Raw genomic sequence first — 22,264 nt, forward strand, 5'->3', positions numbered from 1 at the left:
TAGATGGGACAAAGATTGGAACTAAAGATTCCCTGACATTTCCTGAGAATAACATCTGGATCTGTGTGAACTGGTTTGGTAAATATTTTTGTATGTTACATATGCTGACATTTGCATGATGAGTAGTCTGAATACCTGCATATATTACATTACTGCTATAAAACAGTCATTTTGATAACCTCAATAGTACTTGTACAGTCCCTGGGATTTGATACTAATTTACTCCCAAGTAACATTTCATTTTCTTATTTAAATGATGTCTACGACTGAAGGGAGCTGGCTAAAGTTGTATTTGAAAAAGAGGAAATTATGTGATAGATGTTCTATTTTATATCTAACTTTGTAAGAGTGGCTTTTGATGGGTTGGAATGATTCTGACTGTTAGGAAAAGATCACGGGAAGATCAATGTCACAGATACTTTTCCTCCTTCAGATGCAAGTAGACACGAAACAGAAGTAAAGGTGGCATTTTAGGAAAAAGAAAATGTCTCTGAATTTTACTGCGTTCGGTATCATTCCCATAAGCTTCTATTTAAAGCTATCACCACATTTTGGCTGCCACTTTTACTGAATCTATTTAAATACATTTTAAAGGTGAATTACTTGGCTGTTTCACATTTTTGTTCTATATTATGCTGCAGCAATCTATCTGATTTGCAGTCAGATAGTGAGTGTTACAGCTTGAAAATAATAGGTTTCAAAGCCTTTTTTCCGCCACCTGTGCACGTAAAGGTCTTCCTACATTAATAAAATATAAGGCCATCAAATGAAGAGAGCAGCTTGTTCAAAGTGCTGGAAAAGAACTGACGTTTAAATTAAGTTTTGAAAGTATAAATTTGAAACTTATGAAAAGAACGAGGTGTGTCTGGTGAAGCTGGATAAAGGAGAGATGAATGCGAAGGCGGTTTTTTTAATGTGCTTAGCAGACCCAGCTGGAGTCATATTTTCAAAACCTGGCCCATACCACACACACAAAAAATATTTTAAAATAATAGTAACGCAAAGTCTGATTCTCACATTGCCCTGTGTAGCCTCAGTGAAATAGCAGACATGCAAGCGGTCTGGAGATGAACCGCAAGGAACCAGCCAAGGATATATCATTTCTTCAATATCATTTTACTATTGTTTCACTGTTGGATAATGATGAAAAGGCAGAATAAGCACCATCTAAAGTCTATCTATATTGTTGGCAAGAGCAAGCCAATGTAGGACTTACATTTTTATTTTCTACTTTCTTATTTATAAACAATATTCTCATCTCTCATTAAAAAAATAAATTACACATCTCACACCATTTAATGTATCACATAGAAAGGGTTATGTAAGTCTTTGAAGCTCAGAGAATTCATAACTCAAATCTGTATTATCAGCATTTCAGTAACCATGTGTGTTTGTAAGGTTGATCTACAAAATGAGTAAAAATGGGAAAGAAATGTTTTACTGTGTGCCAGCAAACCCACCAGACTGATTCTGACAGGCTTCCGGTTGGAGTGTAGCCCTCTGCCCTTCACGGTTTGTTTGCTATCTGCAGGACAAAAAAGACATTTAAAATGTCATCAAAAAAGTGGCATTTGGTGGTATTTCAGAAGGCTCTTATTTGGTACCATTTACCACTTGAGGAAGCACTAAGAAGTGAACCTCACTTCTGGAACCTGCTCCTCTTTTTACATCCAAGCAGCCCAAGAGATAGAGATGTGTATAGTCATGTGCACCACCTTGGCTCTAAACATCATGCTCTTTAATAATGATTCCGCAATTTTCCATTTTTATTTTAAGTTAGAGAGTGAAGACTAGAAATTTCAGTTAAGCTGTTTTGCCATTTTAAATACAAACAAATTGGGTGAAAGGGAAGACAGCTTGGTGAGAACCTTTGTTTAAACTCTAGTTGAAGTACTGAGGTTGGGAATAGATGAAGAATGACTTTTAAATGGTCATAAAAAAGAAAAGAAGCTTTCTTAGCAGTGTTTAGTATGAACGCTCTGAAAGGTAATCTTCATGTCATCCAGTGTATTTTAAATCCTGATATGTTTGAATTTTCAACTCAGTAAGTACTGATTGCTTTTGTAACTAGAATTGATTATACCTGTCCTCGTAAGTGCCTTGTATGGCAGCAGCCACAGAGTGCAAGTGCTATTTTGTGGAGCGTGATAATGAAAATGTGGGGAATAAAGTTATCCACTTGTGTCCTCAGGCCTAAATTTGTAAGTTATATACTGCATTGTGTTTGGAAACGGTTTTGGTCTAGGGGAATATTTATAATTTACGTCTCTCTTCAGAGTTAAAGAAGCAGAGGAAGTCTGCAGGCAGAAAAAGGGGAAGTCGCTATACAATATAAGACCAAAACATGACTCTGGAATTGTAAGTAAATCGTTCCCATCCCTCACTCTACCTTTTTCTCTTTGCATTTTATAGGTATGTTATTCTTGATGTACTTTCTTGGTCTGTTTTTTTAATGTTTAGCATTTTCATAAAAGGTGTTAGATTAACAAACTTGAATGCTGCCTATGAATGTTACTCCACAAAATAGATGTAGCACAAGTAAGAGTGGCGTATTATTGCCCCATCCTGCCAACCTGTCTGCATCCCAGTCTTGGTGTGGGATGCTCCCAGAAGGCAGAAAGGCAGTTCCAGTCTTCGAGCCTATTCAGTCTGTATTTGCTCTCTTTTCAAAAGTTACAAAACGTAAGGAAGAATTGTGATAGGAACGCATTAATCCAGTGGAATCCCTGTATGAAATACTAGTGGCTTCTGTTTCACTGATTTGGATTTGTTTGGAATGGCAACCCCAGGAAAAGATAATACTGTGTTCTGACTGTTCTTCTGAAAGCAGATAAATAATGATAGTAGAGGAGTAATTTTAGTCATCCAATGAAACTTTTCCACTATGATTGCCTAAGCATTGCTAGAAGCATGACTGATTTTACAGAAGATTAATATTCCTCAAGTGAAAAATTAATCTGGCACCTCGCATTAAAATTGTACCTGTAGCAACTGCCATTAGTTATATTCGTAAAATATTATAACAGAAGATTTTTTCATGTGTCCGTGTTCCTGTCTGTCGCCACCGCCCACTTCCCCCACCCCCCCGCATGACTTAATTCTTTTGTGCTTTGTAGTCATGGCTATGTTACTGTGACACATCCTTGAAATAAAGCAGGTGGTAATTTACTATATTCTAATTAACATAATCTGACACAGGAAGAAAGAAAGTTTTATTTATTGTTTCTTATTCTGAATATTTAGGGAACGTTGGCTGTGGTTAGTGCCACAAGAAATGTAAATGGAGTAACAGCTTGGTTAGGAATGATAAACTAGATTTTATTTTGTCAATTTTATTTGAAACCAGATCACAATGTTATTTTTTTAAAAAACCCCAAAACTAACATTGATTTGGATTTCTCCATCTCGCCTTTATCTTGCCATACGTAAAGACAATGAGAGATCTTTCTTTTTTAAGAAATAACTATAGGCTTAATTATTCCCGTATCGTTATCATTGTTATTTGCACTGAAACTGGGACTTTAAGTAGTACTGAAAATTTGATAGAGCAAAAAGGAAAGTAAACAAAAATATTTCACAAGCAGTGTATAGCTGCAGCCTACTTCATTTCTAGCTTCAAAGGAAATTTATTTGTGAAGTCAATTCTACCGTGAGTATAATTGAACTCTAGCCTGTGTATTTCTGTGCTTTTCATATTTGTGCGACATGGGTTTATGTATACTTATTTTTATGCTTTTTTAAATTATTTTCTTTTTCAGAAAGCAAAGATAAGTATGAAAATCTGAGAGAAGAAAAGCAAAAGCCATTGTTACCTGGTTACCAAAACTCAACATGCCTGTGGGTGGGGAGCGAGGGGGAAGGAAACTACATCATCCTGATCATTTGCTTTCTTGACCTTTTTGAATTTGCTTTTTGTTCTCTAGAGTTTTCCACCAAATGATGTGTTATTGTACATTCATTCACGAATGTAATCACTTCAATGGAGTGCCCAGCAATAGACTAGGTATGGACTTGAAACACCTTCCCTGTACTCCGTATCTCCTTTGCCACTCAAAACCGGTATTTTGTAAAGTGTATGGTATATTACAAATAGGCCAAGTCAGCATGCATAAAAAGCGACATCTGCATCAGTTCTGAACATGCTGAAAATTGCATTAAGTTGAATTTCATAAGAATGCTACTCGATACAGTAAAACATTTCCATTCCTACTGGCAACATCTGTCTAACACAAATACTTCATGGCACTGCACTTAGATTAGGGAAAGAAATGTTACTCCTAGTGAATCGTTTGTATCCGTTTCATGTTGGCATTTGTAGTTTGTATTTTGAATCGTTAAGTGCTGTTTATACAGTATAATCAATGCTTTCCCAACTTGTTTAGTTGCCCTCCATGACTAAATATTTGTGGAACAAGATGTTTACTGTAACTATCTTTAAAATCGATAAGGCAGCATACTTTTACTTCATCTTTTGCCAGATAGTGAATGCCAGGTGGTATGGGGGTCAGAAATCCAGCATTCAAAAAAAAAAAAAAAGAAAAAGTAAAAAAAAAAAAAAAAGAGTAAGTGAAAAGCAGGAAAATACAGAAAAGCACAGAAGTGTGACAGAGAGTATGGGAGAGATTTGGCTATTATAGTTTGTTAATATATAAAGCAGCTAATACTTTTACATGAACTTTAGAAGGTATAGTATAGTTTTAACTGCTGATCACTTAAGTCAGACAGGCTTTTGGCCACATGTACGTGACTTCCCTTTTGGAATTAGCTTTACAGTTATTTTAAAACTCCTTTAGAGAGCCATTAAAAGATGCACATGGGGATTGACATTTAGGGAAACAGTAGCTGATTCTAGTGACAGAACATAGACTACCAACTAATTGACATCAATTTCACACTTAACAGAATTGCAGACTTTTCCTCCAGGCTTTCAGTGTCCCTAACTAAGAGGTTAATGATTGAAATCTATGACTTAGGGCTTCCATTTTAGACCACATGCTTAATTCCTATTTGCAATCCAGAATTTACTATATCATTTTTGATCTGCTCAACCGAAAACAACCCCTTCCTCCAGTCCGAATTAAAGAGCCCCAGACCAATCAGCCTGATTGATAACATTTTTCTTTCAAAGCGCACTTTTCCTGAAAGCAGATAGAGTGTGCAACTGAATTGGAAGCACGTGCTCACAACTTTGGAGCCTGAAAGACACTGGGGTAAGGCAAATGAGCTCTAACCTGCTGGGCTGGGTTATTCCCTGTCTAATCTAGCAGATCAAGAGACATTCCTAGCTGTCCAGAGGCTAATATACGCTACAGGGTGTCATAAAAGGGAGTGCGAAATATGACCTCAGGAATCTGTTATTCTTCACATATACCAAGCACTAGAAAAGATGGTTTTTTTCACTATGTGAAAAGCATGTTTCCTGCTGCTGACAAACCTATGTGAAAATCTGTACTCGTAATAATTTCTGGCAGGGATATAAATTACCAAGAATGGAGTTCTAAAATTTTGTGTTGATGGGAGTAACATTGCTATTTGGGGAAGTGAAAAGAAGAGATTATTTGCTGTTACAACTAACTTATGGAAAAAACTTTAAAAAATAAAGCTATTTTAATGGCACTGATTCAAATCCATGTTTGTATTTATGTAAACAATAGTCTTCTCTTAACTTTGCTCCTAAGTGCAAGGATACAGTAGCATGTTTTCATTTGTAGCCTTCCTGTTCCCTTCAGTACCTACAGTATGTATATTACTATACTAAATGAAATAATAGATCATCTAACAAAGATCACTATGTGCAATACTGTATTTAGTGTTTCTATTTCAATTTTTTTAGAATGTTAATTTATATGAAAATAAAAGGAATAATAATGAAATAATGGCCTTCTCTCTTCACTGTCGAGCTATGCTGTAGTTTGCTAGCAACCGTTTGCTCCCCAAGCACCGCATCCCATTCAGGCTCCTGTGATCAAGGAAAAACCTTTGTGAAGGGTTCGGTGGAAACGGGGCTTCTCTTTCCTTGCCTTTTGGAAGCATAGTGACAGTAGTTCCCAGTGATGTGGACATATTACCTTTTCCCCAGGTGGTGGTAGTGAGGAGCTTCAGAGTCCTTTACCTAACCAGGCTGTGTGTCACTCAGTTCCCGGTTATGCATGCCTTCCAGCGGTGCCTTTGGCTTAGGCTTGTAACCTGCTCCTACTAACACTGCCTAAGTAATGGCCTTTTGCTGTCAGGGCAAACTCATGCATTAAAAAGTATTATCTGCATATTAGCATCTCTTTGTGTATATATATTTATAATACATATTTTACATCATTAAAGTGTTGTCCAGCAACCTGGTAGGCCTGTCACGTACAGACATACCACTCTTTTCACTGGGTCTACAGCATGGATGCTAAAAGTTATTTGCAAATCTCTCTGACAAACTGTGTCAAAGGCTGACTGCAGGTGGTGGTACCATGTTATGATTTTAAGATACAAGCTGCTACATAGGTTCTCCTCTTCCATTTTACTCAGGCCCAACCTATCTGGTTGAACATGTCTCTCTCTTACACAGCTTCTCTCCAGCCTGTTTTCAAACTCCCATACAAGGTGAAGTAGCCCACTATGTGCAGCATCAAAGTTGACCCACAGCACTACCAGAGTAGATTCCCAGCGTAAGTTTCACCACTGCTCTTTTTTTTTTCAGTGTCACACTCAGTTTTTTACAGAATTCTGGACTGATGTTCTTTTGTTTGTTTGGGTGTGTTTTAAAGAGGTCAAACACCCCATTGGTCCCCCCTCCCCCCATTTACTGCATCAAGCAGTCCTACAAGAGTTCTTATGGACCTAATCCTGAGCCTTTGTTGATCACCAACACCACGCATCACTCACCGTTACTTACACAAATGCAGCAGCTAAGTAAGGGCTTTCATACCTGAGTAGCAGATGTCACTTACTGAGAACAACAGTCTGGTTTTATGAGGAGCTATGAAGATTCATGTTGTTTTGCTTAAAAATTAAAGCATTTCAGAAGCATGGTACTTTGTCATGTGTCATGACACAGTAGTGGTTAGCTTTTTTGTAGCACCTTTCATCATCCCAAAGCACTTCCAAAACTTAGTTAAGTATTAACCAACACTGGCAGCGGGAATACAATTAGTGACATCCTCCATAGACTGACATAATTTCTTGCCCAATTTTTCAGTGATCAGCCTAAAAAGTTGGAAGCAGTTATTAATTTTATTGAGAGAAGATATCGCAAGTCTTTGCATTGCAATTATTTTGTTGCATACTCCAGGTTAATACGCTAAGCTGCATTTGTCATAAGTCCATTATGTCAGCTACTTAAGTTACACCAAATTTAAGCTGCTACGAACAGAGTAAGTGAAAACTGATGGAGATGAGTTTTTTCTGGAGATAGTGTGAACAGATGGGCAAAGGGAGAAGACAGAAAACCATGTCCCGCACCATTCAGGTCTGCCACCCATCCATCAAGTGGGATTCACGTTACAGAACAGGTTTTCCAGGCCATTCTCTTGCTTCCGACAGACCCGTCTGTACCTGTGCTGTACCTGACATTCATCCAACCTGCTTGTAAAGACATCTAATGGTAAGTCCATTGCCTCAAAAAAGGTGGTTTCTTTCTGAAGATAAAGGGTCCCCATTGAGTCAGCACTGTTTTCTCATTTATTTCCAGTGGCAGCTCAAATTTAAGCTTTTAGAAACTGAGGGTCTTCATTTGTCACTCACCCCAAACTGGGGCCCTGCCAACGCAGCAGTTCCATGGTGGTGAAGCTGAATGCTTACTGTCCCCCTCCTTCCCCTGCCCCAAAACACCACTCTACTTTAAGAACTACTGGATCTATCTGACCTAAAGCTTTTTTCATCTACCTGGAGAGACTTCCCTTGCTCTTGGATTGCTTCCACAAGGGGGACATTTTTGGATGACAGTGTATGCCTCTGGTACGGTGGTTCAGCAGTCGGGCAGCGAGAGGCTGGGATCGCTGGAGTCTAGGCTGTACCATGAACAGCAGAGGCTCAGGTGGGTGCTGGGCAATGCACCTACCTGCAAAGCAGGACAGTGGCTAAGAGACAGGAGGAAGTGTGGTGAGGCGTTGGAAGAGATGGTGGCCTGAGCTCCTTTTCAGCTGACTGACAGGGGAACTTGTGAGTTCCGAACAGACGGCCCTGACCATGCTTAGGTAGCTAAAGCACAGCAACAGTAATTCTCAAAACCAACTGCTACTTAAAAAAAAAAAAGTCCCCAAACCCATTAAATTTCTGAACTGTGATGGGATTTGGGCAAGATATGGGGAAGGGAAGAGAGCAGAGGGTCCCTGCAGGTGTCAGTTATAGTGCCATAAAGGACATAGCCCTCCCTTGCTACTTGTGGTCTAGGTGCTCCTGCTTCTTTCAAGACCCATGACAGGCATCTCTTCTGGTCACATGGATGCTTATTCACAGAATCACACAATGATAGGGCTTGGAAGGGACCTCTGGTGATCACCTAGTCCAACCCCCCTGCTACAGCAGGATCACCTAGAGCAGGTTGCACAGGATTGCATCCAGATGGGTTTGAATATCTCCAGAGAAGAAGACACCACAATCTCTCTGGGAAAGCTGTTCCAGTGCTCAGTCACCCTCAAGGTGAAGAAGTTTTTCTTCATATTCAGATGGAACTTCCTGTGTTCCAGTTTGTGTCCATTGCCCCTTGTCCTGTTGCTGGGCACCACTGAAAACAGTCTGGCCCCTTCCTCTTGAGACCTGCCCTTTAGATATTTATAAGCATTGATCAGATCCCCTCTCAGTCTTCTCCAGGCTAAACAGACCCAGCTCTCTCAGCCTTTCCTCACACAAGAGATGTTCCAGTCCCCTGATCATCTTTGTAGCCCTCTGCTGGACTCTGTCCAGTAGTTCCCTGTCTTTCTTAAACTGGGGAGCCCAGACCTGGACACAGTATTCCAGATGTGGCCTCACCAGGGCAGAGTAGAGGTGGAGGATAACCTCCCTCGACCTGCTGGCCACACTCTTAATGCACCCCAGGACACCATTGGCCGCCTTGGCCACGAGGGCACACTGCTGGCTCATGGAGAGCTTGTTGTTCACCAGGACTCAGTGTGAGAACTCCCTTTCCTCACTGAAGTTTTCCTTCAAGATTATTCTGCAACTATTTTTTCTCTGGGTTGGAAAGAAAAAAAAAAGAAAAAAACCCAAAACACTGCCCTACCTTTGGAGAGACATACCGTGTACTCATTGAAGAGCTGATAGCAACCATTAAAGCTCACCTATATTTAAGCTATACTTCTTTTTTCCATATGAGTAGTTCGGTGCCTGTTACATAAGGATCTAGCTATATTTTAAGCAAAACCACTTAGGTCAGGGTAATAGTTACTTCTCTTACCGCAAATGATGCCAGCAGTTCAGCAAGTGGTGGAGCTTTGGTTGTCTTCTTGTCAGTTACCCAGAAAAACAGAATTTGTGCATGCAGAATCTACTCCAGAATCTAGGATTAGCGCAATTTATGTTTCCCTCTTGCCTCGCCGGCACTTTTGGGGGCCAAGGGAAGAAGTAGCTAAGTTTTCCCAAGCTGTCAGGGTGAGCCAGCATTTCCCTGCATCTGGTAGGGTCAAAAGGAAGCCAGAGAATATACCAATTAGAGAGCAGTTGGACACAAGGTGTTGAAGCAAAGCCCGTACACCTGGATGCCATATAACCCTAGAGTAGCTTTATTATTTAATCTATAATTTAATAGTAGACCTATAAAATAATTACATTATACTTAAAGCATTTCTTCATTTTTGTTTTCATTTATAAAACAAGAATTAAATACAGTTTTAACCATTACAAGCTCAACTCAGTTTTTACATAAACACAGCTCCTAGAAGGAGCTTTAAGCTGCAGCATATTCATATTGCAAACTGGTGAAAAACCCAGGCAGGGCATAGCTTAAAGATAAAGATTCTTGCACATTTTTCTTAACTGAAGTTACTAGGGTGCTTTTCTCTCTCTAGTCCAAAATGCCTGACTTTCAGTTAACTTCTTTCAAGTGGAGACCGAGATCCCTGGAGTCTTAGTAGACTATTAGCTATTGCCTCTTCCCCCCCCCGCCCCACCCCCAGCTATTGCCCCCAACCCAGCCCGGATACTCTCAAGCCCGGACGGCACAGTGCCCGTTCGGTGTCTGGCACGACGCTGGCAGCGCAGCAGCGCCAGCCTCTCAAGCAACCATCTCCCCGCGAGGAGCCTCCCGGGGCACTGAACTGACACGCTGAACGATCACAGCAGAAAAGCCACGGCCGTTCACGTAACAGGGCTAACAGACCTGACCAACCTCATCCTGCCCGTGCCAATCCCCGTAAACCGCTTGGTGAGCTCTCGTGGAGCTCAGTCCCGAAAGCCTCTTAGAGCAGCCTGTCTCACGTAACAGAGACCTGTGGCACTGAAGCCCTGGCCGGCGGGAGTGCTGAACACGTTAACCCCTTGAAGCGGCTGCATGTGAAGAGGCTGGCGGGAAAGGGCTCCCATGGCAAGCGGGTTTCACTAGACGCAGATGCTGAGCTGTGAGACATGCATCAGGGAGTCGGCATGTCATTTTTAATTTGTAAGCTTCAGACAACTGAGCACGCACGGGCTTTGGTTTGGGGGAAGGGGCTGGTTTGTTTTGAGACGTAGAATTTTAATGCAGCTGGGACTAATACAGATCAGAACTGGAACAAACGGGATATACAGGACATGCTAAACTCCATCAACTCAGTAACAACATAGTATGACTTAAAATGAACTGCAAGTGTTCACCAACACTGACTATGTAGGACTCAAAAATTGAGTGGACCACCAGTACTGCAGCAATTACAACTTACTCTCTCCCTGCTCCTACAGCTGTGACCCATTCCAGCGGCACTGCCTGATGGGTTTGTCCTTTAACACTTACACATTAACGTGGTTTCCAATCATGGGAGAGACACCACTCCCAAAACCTGATGACACTGATGCAGCTTTTGTATTCAGTCCAGCAATGACCAAATTTTGCCCTTTGTGCGACAGTGCTTTTATACTTTAAGTGAAACATCGTTCCCTTAAGTGTTCTCAGCTCCTCTCCCACTACCCTCCCACCTTCCCCAGTCTGAGCAGGCATAAATATAAGGTCATAAATGGATGTTGTCCTTTTTGGAGTAAGAAACACACACGTATCTAACACACAAAAACCTACCGAGAGCCTAGTTAAACCATGTCCATTTTAAGCCAGGCAGCTGACCCAGCAACCAAGTCTCTTACTCAACACATTTTAATCTCTGGTATATTCTGCCACAAGAAAAATATACATGGCTAGGTCTATAATACTTTAAACAGCTGTTTACTATAGCTAGGTTACAAAATAAACACTGCTGCAGAGACCACGTGTTCGATATACTCTAACCACAACAGCATCAGAACCCACCCCCAGTCTGCTCTGTGGTCACGGTGGCTGACCCAGCGCCTCACCCTCTCCCCCTCAATTCTTATCTGCCGTTCAGACAAGAAGCCCGGAACCGTCTGTCATTGCACAATTAAAGTCGTCTTAAGGAGATGAGCCTCATCGGAGAGTCTCGCTTGCTTTTCGCACGTTACTCCTCGTTGCTCTCCCTCATCTGCATCCCCCAGTCCTGGGCAGCGCCCCAGCACTTCCAAGTGGGAGCAGCAAGCTCCGGACCAAAGCACGGGGAAGGCGTTCTCGTCTTGTGGAGGCGACTGGAGTGTAGGGCAGAGGGCTTTACTCCACACAGTGGAAACATTTAATGCTGGATTCAGCCAACTGGTCACTTAGATGATCAATCCCAACTTCTGGGAGCCTGCTCCACTCCAGAAGATTCAACCGCCAGATGATATTGGAAATACAATGAAATTTTACGGTGAAGTGCCTAACACAGCCCATTAAAAAGCTTTATTCCAGTAGGCAAGCAACAAGGAGCCTTTCCTTGCTGGAGAGATGCCTCCTGAAAGAAAACAAACAAAAAAAAAAAAAAGGAAAAGAAACAAAGCAACAAAACAGACGGTCTGCTCAGTGGGAGAGGCAGCAGTAAATCTGATGGGGGCAACATCAAGCGGTAGCTACACGCCTGCTCTCACAGTTTGCCTGAGTTGTTAAGATTCACAGACATGCACCGGCACTGCTTGACCTTCTGAATTTTCTTGAGTCGGAAAGGTGGGTCCAGCTCAGGGCACTCCAGCTGCACGGTCGAAGAGGTGACCTTGTGCGGCTTGCAGAAAGCACAGGACTGGAAGGACTCCTCCTCCTTTTTCACGTGCCGTGGTATGTAGAAGGAGTTGCACTGCCCATAGCAAAAGCGGTTGATGATGGTGCGGCTTACGCAGCCCTCCTCGCTAACAGTCTGCCGCAGGGGCTGCGTCTTGCACCAGTCGCTCTTGAGGTACTTCCTTTCGGTGACCACCAGGGCCTCCTGGCTGGAGGCCAGCACCTCCTTATTCAGCTGCTGCCTCCGCTCCGAGTGGTTGCTGCTGCTGTCTTTGTATGGGGAGGGAATGGCGCCTGCAGGACGGTTTTTCCTGGTGTCTGTTACTCGAACCAGCGCTGCCATCAGGAAAACGGACAAGGCAAATTTCCAGATCATCCTGCAACGGCAACACAAGTAGCTGTTAGGAGAGACACATTTGCAAACCACAGAATTGTAATGGAGTTGAACTGTACGCCTGCTTTTAGATGTGGAGACCTTACCGCCTTTGTAATCCCACCACTCTTCCTAGGAGATTAGCGCTACTCTTGGGTGATTATTTATCATGAAGAGGCCAGGCCCTGTGGAAAGTCACATTGCTCCCCGCTGCCCCCTCCAAGCTCTCCAGCTACTCGCTTTTCCCCCATAGGGACACTGCTGCTTCGATCGCCGCAGCAGTGATTTTACAGAAGCTTCAGCCAGAAAGGTTTCCTCTTTCTCTCTGCAATCCTGGGCCAAACAGCTGGGCAAACTCCTGGCTAGCGAAGGCTCAGGAGACTCCTGCCAGTACTGTGACAGCTGATTTGGGGATGGCAGGGGAGAGGGGAAGGGAATACCAGGTTACACAAGGTGAACTCCCATCTGCCTCTCCAGCCCCCGATTCCCTGCCCAGCCTTGTTCCACACAGAAGTAGCGAGAGGTGTCCAAAAGCATATTTTTATTATTTTTAAATTGCTTCTGAAGTTTCTTGGGGCTTTTATGGCACTTACAGCCTTGCATTTGTTGTCTTTGTGGGAGGCCGAAAACTTGATGGATTTATACTTGCATTAAGAGGAAATGCTTAAACACAACTTTGAGGACTTCATTACTGCAATGTCTCTTAGGCAAATGGTTTAAGAAGGTTTGTAAACAGGAGAGAATTCAATATTTATTTTAGATGTTAAGGAATAGGGTAGTGCAGAAGCCAGTTGCTAAGTTAAAATAGCCAGTTGGCAAAAATATTTTTGGTTGTCTATTAGGACTTCTTGTTCTGTAGAGCATCTCTTACCAGCTCTTGGATTTTCATCAACCACTTGTCCAATTCATTTTAATAGTGCGTCTCGATGCACTTCCAGGATATCGGAGTAGACGTACTAAATTTCCTCATAAAGTCAATGCTCACCAGTGAACTGCCACAACTCATTTGACAGTTCATTTCACGTCCTTCTCCCTGGGAAGGGAAAACAGAGGCTCTCTAGGGTGCCAGAAGTGAGTGCAGCCCAGAAGCTTCCTGTTCGGAGGCAAGGACGCTTCAAGTCTTTCTAAAAGTGCTCTGCTCACCTTTGTTCTTAATGGACTGCATTTTTGTAATAGCGTACAGATGAAAGACTCATCCCTCTCTTCCCAGTAAAGCTTCAAATCCTTCCAAGTAGTGGTTTTTTTTTTTTCTTTAGAGTGATGGAAGACAAAAAAAATGCCATCACACTGGTAAATATAGATATGTCTAACACTATAGACTCTTGAGATGTTGCATAGCTATTCCTAATGTGAAAACATGCCATTTTCCAAACAAAAGCACCAACAGGTCAAAAAAGTGTTTGCAGCAAAGGTGCAAGAGAAGACCAGCAATAACAAATACTTCTCATCTAACAAAGCAGACCTAATGTGTTTAACCCCTATGGAGATAAAGAGAAGGAAATACTGTAGCAGACTGGGTGACATAACATCCTTTTAGGTGATTTTCTAAGTTTATGAGATCTCAGTGTCAGACTTTGACTAAATTTCTAAGGGGAGACGTTTGAAGTGCTGAAGGAAAGGAAAGTGCTAATCCTACAGCTGTGAACAGAGGATGTTCCGATGCAGAGTTAAATTTCACCAGATATTGTGTGCTTGAGAGTCACCTTCAAATGGAAACCAGTATTTCTAAAACCCAAATAAGCTCATTCATCTGCAACCACGCCAGCTGCCCACTGACACCCATTGCAGCCATGGGTACTTTAAATCAGTGGCCTATTTTCACACTGCTTAGCATTCAGCACACAAGTCCAGAAATTTTGTCCAGAGTCTTTAAATGAAGCAAGACTAGACTTGGCTTTGCTCACAGGTATTGTCGCCAAGACCATTGGATGTCAACCCACACAGCCAGGCCAAAACCTAATCAGGTAATTAGTTTCAGTTGAATATAGTGTTCCACACTTCCTTTCAACCAGTTCTCATGTTATTCTGCACTGATGGCTGCATTTCAGTAGTAGATAAAACAACCGATCCCCACTGCTTTCTGTTTTATATAGAAAGGGGAGGAAAAAACCCAGGAGTTACAAAGCTACATCTTCTAGAAAAAGAGAGGTGAGGTCTCCACAAGATGCCTAACGCCAACACTACTCAGGAGTACTCGTCTACTCTTCCCTTGAAACGCAAGCCCACCAAGCAATTGCGATAATTCTACCGTCCTTCAGGAAGGGAGTTTGACCCTTTTCAGCAGGGATATCACCTCTCCAGTCTCATTTCTCTGATCCTGGCGGGGAAGAGCACGGTACAGGTCCAGAGGCACATCAGAAGGAGAGACGAGCTCTTTCCCTCATTCCTTCTTCTTTTCTTTGGGTCTTACCACACCCGCCCTTTCTCATCACAAAATGCAAGCTGAAATCACTTCCCCTTCATGACAAGGATGGGGTCAAGTAGAAATCATACGTAGGAATTCAGGAAAGCTGACAGAGAGCAAACAACTCAAAGTCTACAATATAGAGAAATATTATAGTAGCTTTCTAATTACTGAAATAGTTTTATGTAGGCATGGAGAGCCATTCAACAGAGTAAGTAGGATTTATTCAGTAAGTCTATGTTTATAACTAATTCAGCATTATTAATCAAGGCCACTATTGTAAGGTTATAAACCAAATGCTGCAGTACATTTTAGCAAGTAATTCTACAGACAGGTAGGAACACACTACCTATTTCTGTCATTGATCCTTATCAAACCTGAACCTTAGAATGTTTACATAATAGAATAATAATCTATTTTACACTAGCAGGTCAAATGTGCGTCCTGTCAGATCGTGGAATTTCTAATCACAGGGTTGCCCCTTACTAGCTGGCAAATCACCCCTTTCTAAGCCCTGGCACACAAACCCCCTATTCAAGCAAGAAAGGGTGCAAACAAGGTCACCTGGTGCCAGCAACATGCCAAGGACTACATATAGTTTCGGTGCTCACATACAAAGAGAAGAGAAACCTCAGTATTCTCAGAGAAACAGAACAGTTTGGTAAACTCGGTCTGAATGCAAAGCAACACGGTGAATGCTGTCTGTCTGCAGACAGAGCGGGATGAGAAGAAACACAAAAACGTACTGGAGAAGAATCTGGCTTCTGGCAAGAACAGGGCAGTTCTGTCCTACTTGGATGTCACAGAATTGAACAGTGTGTGGCTGAGACCGAGCAAGCGAGAGCTGCCTCCAGAGACCAACGCCTCTACAACTCGCAGCAGTGCCAGCCTGGGCCCACCATTCCCACTCGCTGGGGCTCCCCGTGCAGAGTTGGTGGAAGGTCCCCCGTGACACTGTTCAGCTTCTTCAAGCGTCATTGCCAGCTGCTGCCAGTTGCTCCCAACCCCTTTTTTCCAGTGCATGAGCTGGTGCAGAAAATAACTTAAGCTTAGACTAGACACCAAACAAGGCCTAGCTGCATTTACATTGCACATGCCGAGTTTTTATCTCTTTGAGATAAGGAAATTAGCATCAAGTACGAGTTCATAAACTCATCAAACCTGTCATGCTGGAGCTGGGCTATCAGGTACCGAGGAGTGCAAAAAATCCTTGGCCAAGGAGACAAGATCCAGCTCTATAATCCGGAGAGGTCAGGGCACTCAGCTAGGAGGGGAAGACCCAGGATCACTGTGTCCGCCCTTCGCTTTATTTCTTCTTTGTATCCAATTACTGTGTAACATAAAATATCTACCAAGGCAGGCTCCCTCTTGCATACCGACCTTCTGGCCCTATAACTCATGCATTCTTGAAAGCAATCCAGCTCCGGAGCAGGACAGGCAGCAGTGTAACCCCCAAAATAGCCTATAGTTTTGTGGTTAGGGCACTTCTCTGGGAATTGGAGCATTGGGTTTGACCTCAGAATTCCAGTGCATCATTTTTGGAGAAGTCCCCCAGCGCAGAAGTTGGTGCTATGGTCTGAACGACAGGGCAGGAGGTAACAGCAGTGCCCATCTGTGCTGAGTGACTGCTCCACTGTTTCCTCTGGTTTTCAAAGGCATGACCAGGTTCTCAGCTCAGGGTGCAGCTTCTGACTAGGAATTCCTACTTTGTAGATCAGCCCACTTCGGGGTTGCAGGTGGACAGAAAGAGAGAGGCATGTAACTGGAAGATCACTGTGATATTTTATGTTAGCTGCTCAGGAAATCAGCAGGCGTGAGACCCATTTCTTTGGTTTAGCACGCAAGACGTACAAAGAATGCTCGGCATTATCAGCATTCCTGGAAGCGCCCAACTCTCTGATACAGGTATGACACACAATCACCTCCCCTCCACCAGGCCTTCCTGGGAAGGGTTCCGAAAAAAAGCCACAGCCAATGGTTTAAAAACAAACAAACAAACAAAAAAAAATCTGCAAAACCTGTCTTATCATGGAACTTGAAAGCCTACCTGTTTAGCTTAGTCACAGGATGGATTCAGCCTGTAAATACATGTAGAAGAAGATTCGGTATTATAAACCTATCCTAAACCCGTCAAAAGCACTGTAAGAGCCAATGACTGGGAAGATGATAAACAAACTGAGAGACTCTTTACTTTTTGAAAATTTTGAATTTATTTAACAGCTGAAGAGTTTGCCTTGGAAAATGCTTTCTCTTCAACTACCAGCAAAAGGCAGGCGTTATAGGCTAGATTAAATCAGGTATAGTTCTGTGGCACAGTACATACACAGTGACATCTGACCACCCGCATCGCTCTTTTCCAGTTTCCATCCTGCAAACCTCAGAGACACAAGACCTCTCCTTTGGGATCAGCTATTCAGCTGACTGTGGGAATCCCTGTTCCCAAAAATTTTTCTGCTCTCCACTTAATTTTGTATTAGACCTAATCTAAAAAGAATCAGTAGAAACCAGCCGTACGTATATTAACGTAAGAACACGGTGTACATGGTCAGTTCTTAGCATTTAAGAAGGGACACAAGAAGTGTTCCTTGAAGACAAGCCAGGCAATAACTTTTCAAAGAACTAAAACTTGGCTTTAGCAGCAGATGTGGGAAGCCAGGAAATATCAGATTCTCTACCAGGAAGCCAAAAATGTTATTTATTTAATTTATTAATGGTTAGGCATGATTCTAATGGTACAATGTTTGCATAAAGACTATACAAATCAGGCATCTTTGTGCAAGGGAGACAGTTGGTTCTCCCTTTTAAATATCTTGGAAACTATTGCTCCCGTGTCTCAACAACGTCGGCAATAACTGAACACTGTACCGTATCTTTCTTTTCACAGAGCCACGGGCCTCTTAGTAAGTCATTCCATCATTAATAGATTCTCATTATTAAATTGCCAAGACTGAGGCCAGCCACAACAACAAAACACGTAGGAGACGAGGGCGGGGGAGGACCAAACTTAAAAAAAAAAACAAACTTAGAAAACCTAGTACAGCAGCTAGAACATGTTATTCAGATATTCGGATACAAAATCTCTGCATTTTAGCAGTAATGAAGAGATACCATGTACTAGGAATGCTAAGCATCACTTTTTAAAACCATTGCATGCAACACCAAAGGGAATAATTGTTTAAAAAACAATAGTTAATGCCATTACAAGCAGAAGTTTTTCCATTCTTGCCCTCTAAGAACCTTCTATAGTGATTTGAGAGAAAGCTATTTTATTGCAACACAGCCCTAGCAGTAGGTGGTAGAGGGAGAAAACATTTCTTTCAGGCTTAATAAACTCCTTGTACCCTTGCTGGCTGGCTTGGATGGAGATCCTTCCTCCTCTCCATCCTTCCCTCTCCCTCCCACCAAGGAGAGCCATCCTTCTTTCTCCCTTGCACCAACACCTCTCCCATGGAGAGGCCCAAGCAAGCCCACAGCGAACACCACGAAGCTTTGAAGGAAACAGGAAAGGTCTGCCTGCAGGCTGGACACCTCAGGAACCGTACTGTCCTGTCCAGGCTGTTGTTCTGGTTTCGAAAAGGGAAGGTGGGGCTGGGTTTCACCGATGCCAGCCCGTGTTCCTCAGGAGAGGACAGCATTTCCCCCACAATGCCAAAACCTCAAAGTGTTCTTTGTCAAGACAGTTCTGAAGAAACTGAATTTAAAATATTGAAAAATAGAGTACGGCATTGACCGAATCAAAGTACTTTGAATAAAGACACTGGTGGGGACAGTCTATGCTAAGATGAAGCTAGTTGCAAGCAGCTCGGAGGATGTTGCTTCCTACCAATTTCAGCTCTCACTGTAGATTTTCTACAACCAAGAGCTTTTATCTTGAATTTTCTCTGAAGAGGCTGGGAGTTTAGAAGAATTCCTTGTCCGTGCACAAAAATATAAGAGGAATCAAGGACTCAACCAACTACTCCTGTCATATTCAGCAATGTGTAAAGTGTCAGATATGTTGTTTTTAGGATAGGAGCAATTGTGAAGAAAATGTGAAGGTAAACTCACCCTTGGCACTAAACCTAACCAGCTTGAATGTTGGGTTTTTCCCTTACATTTTGTCCTCTTTCATATCTACCTTTACTGCCTCCAGAAATTCACGTTTCTAACCATTCAACCTTTCCTTCTTTCAGGAACTTCAGACAAGCTCACCTGAAATAGGTTTGAATGCAGCTGCTCACTTCATCAGCATTAAGAAATCACATTACTCCAATGCTCTTCTTTGCACCAACATCCTGCCAGGAAGTATATTGATTTAAATATTGTATTACTGATCTATGGTATTAGGCTCTCCACAGGCTGAATCATTCTTATCTTGGATAGCTTCTAAACCTGTGCTTCACTTTATTTTTTTAAGTAGTATTAGTATTGGAGGCATTGAAAGAAGTTTCTCATTTTTCAAAGCCAGAATAAGGAATTTGCGAGGAAAGTCACTGAAGATTTCATTAGCTGAGATATCAGTTTTTATCTATTATATCCAAGATATGAACTAGAGTTCCAGAAGACTGGAGAGAGGGGAGGGGCGGGGGGGGGGGGGAAGTATTGGTGAAGCCAGCCCTGGTATTTTTCTTTGAGATACATTCACTAACGCTTATATCCATGACAAATACCAATGCTTCCCAAAAAACCACATACCCATATAATAAATGCAATTACTAAGGCAATCACCCAACTAGAAGAAAATAGTGAAGGAAACCATGCTCCAAGTTGTTTTTCTTTTTTTTTTAAGGCTAAATGTTAGCCAGGTAATATAGTAAAGCAAGACACTATCATCAACTTCATAATGCCCTGTATTTATCAGTAGCAAAGATTTGATTCCACAGCTGTGTCAGCATTTATCAATTCAACACAGGGAAAAGTAAAATAAAGAGGAGGAAGAAAAGCTGCAGGAAATGTAAAAGTTAAGTCATCTTACAGTAGCTCTGGTAATGTGGCAATGCCATTTTTAGTGGAACATGAATACACAGAGCTCAGATTGGATATTGACAGGTAACTGGACAAAGGCTTTTTGGAACATTGTTATGATTAAAACTCCTAAATTTTGTTGCAATTTCAGCTTCAGGAACTTGTGGTTTTAGAGCCAACCACAGACAAATGTCTGCCTGGTGAGCACATGTGAATTGTCCCAAGCAGAGTGAGATGTCCTACTCAGAAGTGTCTGGGTAGTCATCAGTACTGGCAGCACATGCAACACTGGGGAAAAAAGGGGGAGTGGGAGGAGGGAAAAACCCACAAAATAAAACCAGATTTCTGCTTGCTGTCCATGAGGTTGATTCTCTTTCTCCCAACCTGGTTTTGGGAGAATGCTACAGTCAGGGGGTGGGAGGAATAAATAAAATTCCTTGGATACAAGGAGAATAGCTTTTTGGGAAGGATGGAAAGTTTGTGCTCCTATGAATCTAAAAAATGTCTCTTTGCAAGAGTGATACAGGTTCCTCAGCTTTTCAGTACGAGATAGAGAGCCTCAAATAGGCAAGTCAGTTCTGTTTGTACATGAACATTTTGTCCAGCAAGCAATAATAGCCTACATTCAACTTTATTCTTCTGTGCAGAAGGCAGCTGGTACACTCCCATTTGGCAACATTTCATTCAGGAGAAAACAGCAGACTTCTGCCCTTGGGAAACTAAAAACTAAATCAGAAGGGAAGCGATGGCTTGAGCAAATGTCTTCGTTTGTGACCATCTCTCAGCCTGTTGGAAAGGAGGATAGTCGACACAAGAATGGGGAAAGTTCAGCATTTAAATACAATAGCTCATTTCATTGCTTCCTCACTGGAGAATCAATACTACAAAAGACTATTTTGCAATGAGTAGTGTCCATTATATTTTTGTTGTTTGCATTACAACAGAACATAGAAATCTCATCCAAGATCAGTGCCTGACTAAGCGACACAACTTCAAAATGTTTGTAGACTAACTTGGTGAGCAACATATGGTGGGACCAGAACTGAGCACAGAGGGGAAGTGAGTTACTGGAGGTCAGAAATTAACTGAGAATGGAGCGTTTCCAATGTTTCAGTGGCACTGCATGGCACCAGGGTTCTTCTTTTTGCTGATCAATCCAGATTTGTTACCCTTAGGCAAGCTTTTCTTTAAAAATATTATATTTTTATATACGAGAATAGTTCTGCATGAAAATTTCCAAATACAGTTTCTCTGAGTTTTGATAGAACAGAGATTGATTTAGGAGCTTTATTGCTTTGTAGCTTCAAACAATGCACTACTTCCAGAGCACACGGCTCATTTTCTATCTCATGATAAGAGAGAAGATGATTAGATTTCAATATATGAATTGCTGTACTTGCACCATTCCCAGAAGAGGGCATTTGGATGACGTCTGCTCTAGAAAAAACTGAGGCCTGTACATTAAAGCATCATAAAAGTGCTCAAAAGAATTGCCGTTTGCTCCTCTTAACGGCCTGAAAAATGTAATTACTTCTAACAATCAATAGGTGGCATGTAATCTTGTATATGAGGAACATTATCTTAATCAACAGAGAAGTAACATTTAAATTTTCCAGATTTTCTGATAGATTCAGATACTTGTATTCTTTCAGGTTCTCTATTCAAGACACCATCCTCATTTGATACATTATGACTCTACTTAAGAGACTCATGTTCCTGTTTGAGAACTAAAATGTTATTTATGATCTAGAGTTTATATTATGAATTTTTGTAAGCCACTGTCCTATTTATAGAGCTGAAATACACATGGTTCAAATAAGAATTACTCTTATCTCATATCCTACAGGCTAGCCTTTCATTAGATAGTATGCAAATTCCCATACACACAAAATTTCAGGTATGTTTTCCACTATTTTCCAATATGTCACTTGCAAGAACCATTGCAGCTGTATTTTCATAAAGTTGTCCTAAAATTGGCATAGATTTATTGCTTCAAGAGTTTTTCATTTACATTTCTCTCTGCTTAAATTTGCCTGACAAAGCATCAGTCCTCCTGACTGAAACTTAGAGCAGTTCTGGGGACAGACTGCAGAAGACGACCTATGCTAATGAGCAAATAAAGCAAGCATTAAGTCAATCCAGCCTGTTAGTTGCAACCAGGTCTACGCCATGCAAATGTGTAACTGAGCGCCTTACCAGAATGCTTAGTTTTGCAGAAAAGCATTTTTCTCCTCAGCGAGGCTAAATCTAGGGAATCCTCTCATCCTTTTTTGTCCTTTCTTTGGTTAATAAGCAACATGCAATTACACATCTGACAGTTCCTCACAATTAC

The 22,264-nt window shown here is 41.8% G+C and overlaps 2 protein-coding genes across 4 annotated transcripts in view; one reads left to right on the forward strand and one right to left on the reverse strand.

The window, feature by feature from the left end:
- Positions 1 to 4,726, forward strand: part of FMN2 (formin 2) — a 161,666-nt gene extending 156,940 nt beyond the window's left edge. For 2 of the 3 annotated variants that reach the window (XM_054822145.1, XM_054822146.1), the window contains exons 18-19: positions 2,277 to 2,358; positions 3,759 to 3,896. In XM_054822145.1, the coding sequence (XP_054678120.1) occupies positions 2,277 to 2,358; positions 3,759 to 3,785 (109 nt within the window). In that variant the 3' untranslated portion in view covers positions 3,786 to 3,896. Of the gene's footprint in view, positions 1 to 2,276; positions 2,359 to 3,758 lie in introns of all 3 variants that reach the window. The other variant, XM_054822144.1, reaches the window with a different exon arrangement.
- A 4,928-nt stretch (positions 4,727 to 9,654) lies between these two features.
- GREM2 (gremlin 2, DAN family BMP antagonist) overlaps positions 9,655 to 22,264 on the reverse strand; it is a 38,811-nt gene continuing 26,201 nt past the window's right edge. Inside the window, exon 2 of the mRNA XM_054822147.1 lies at positions 9,655 to 12,588. Within this exon, the coding sequence (XP_054678122.1) occupies positions 12,081 to 12,587 (507 nt within the window). The 5' untranslated portion in view covers position 12,588 and the 3' untranslated portion in view covers positions 9,655 to 12,080. The remainder of the gene's footprint in view (positions 12,589 to 22,264) is intronic.

Source organism: Grus americana, chromosome 3 (genome assembly GCF_028858705.1).
Source record: "Grus americana isolate bGruAme1 chromosome 3, bGruAme1.mat, whole genome shotgun sequence".
Taxonomy (NCBI): Eukaryota; Metazoa; Chordata; class Aves; order Gruiformes; family Gruidae; genus Grus; species Grus americana.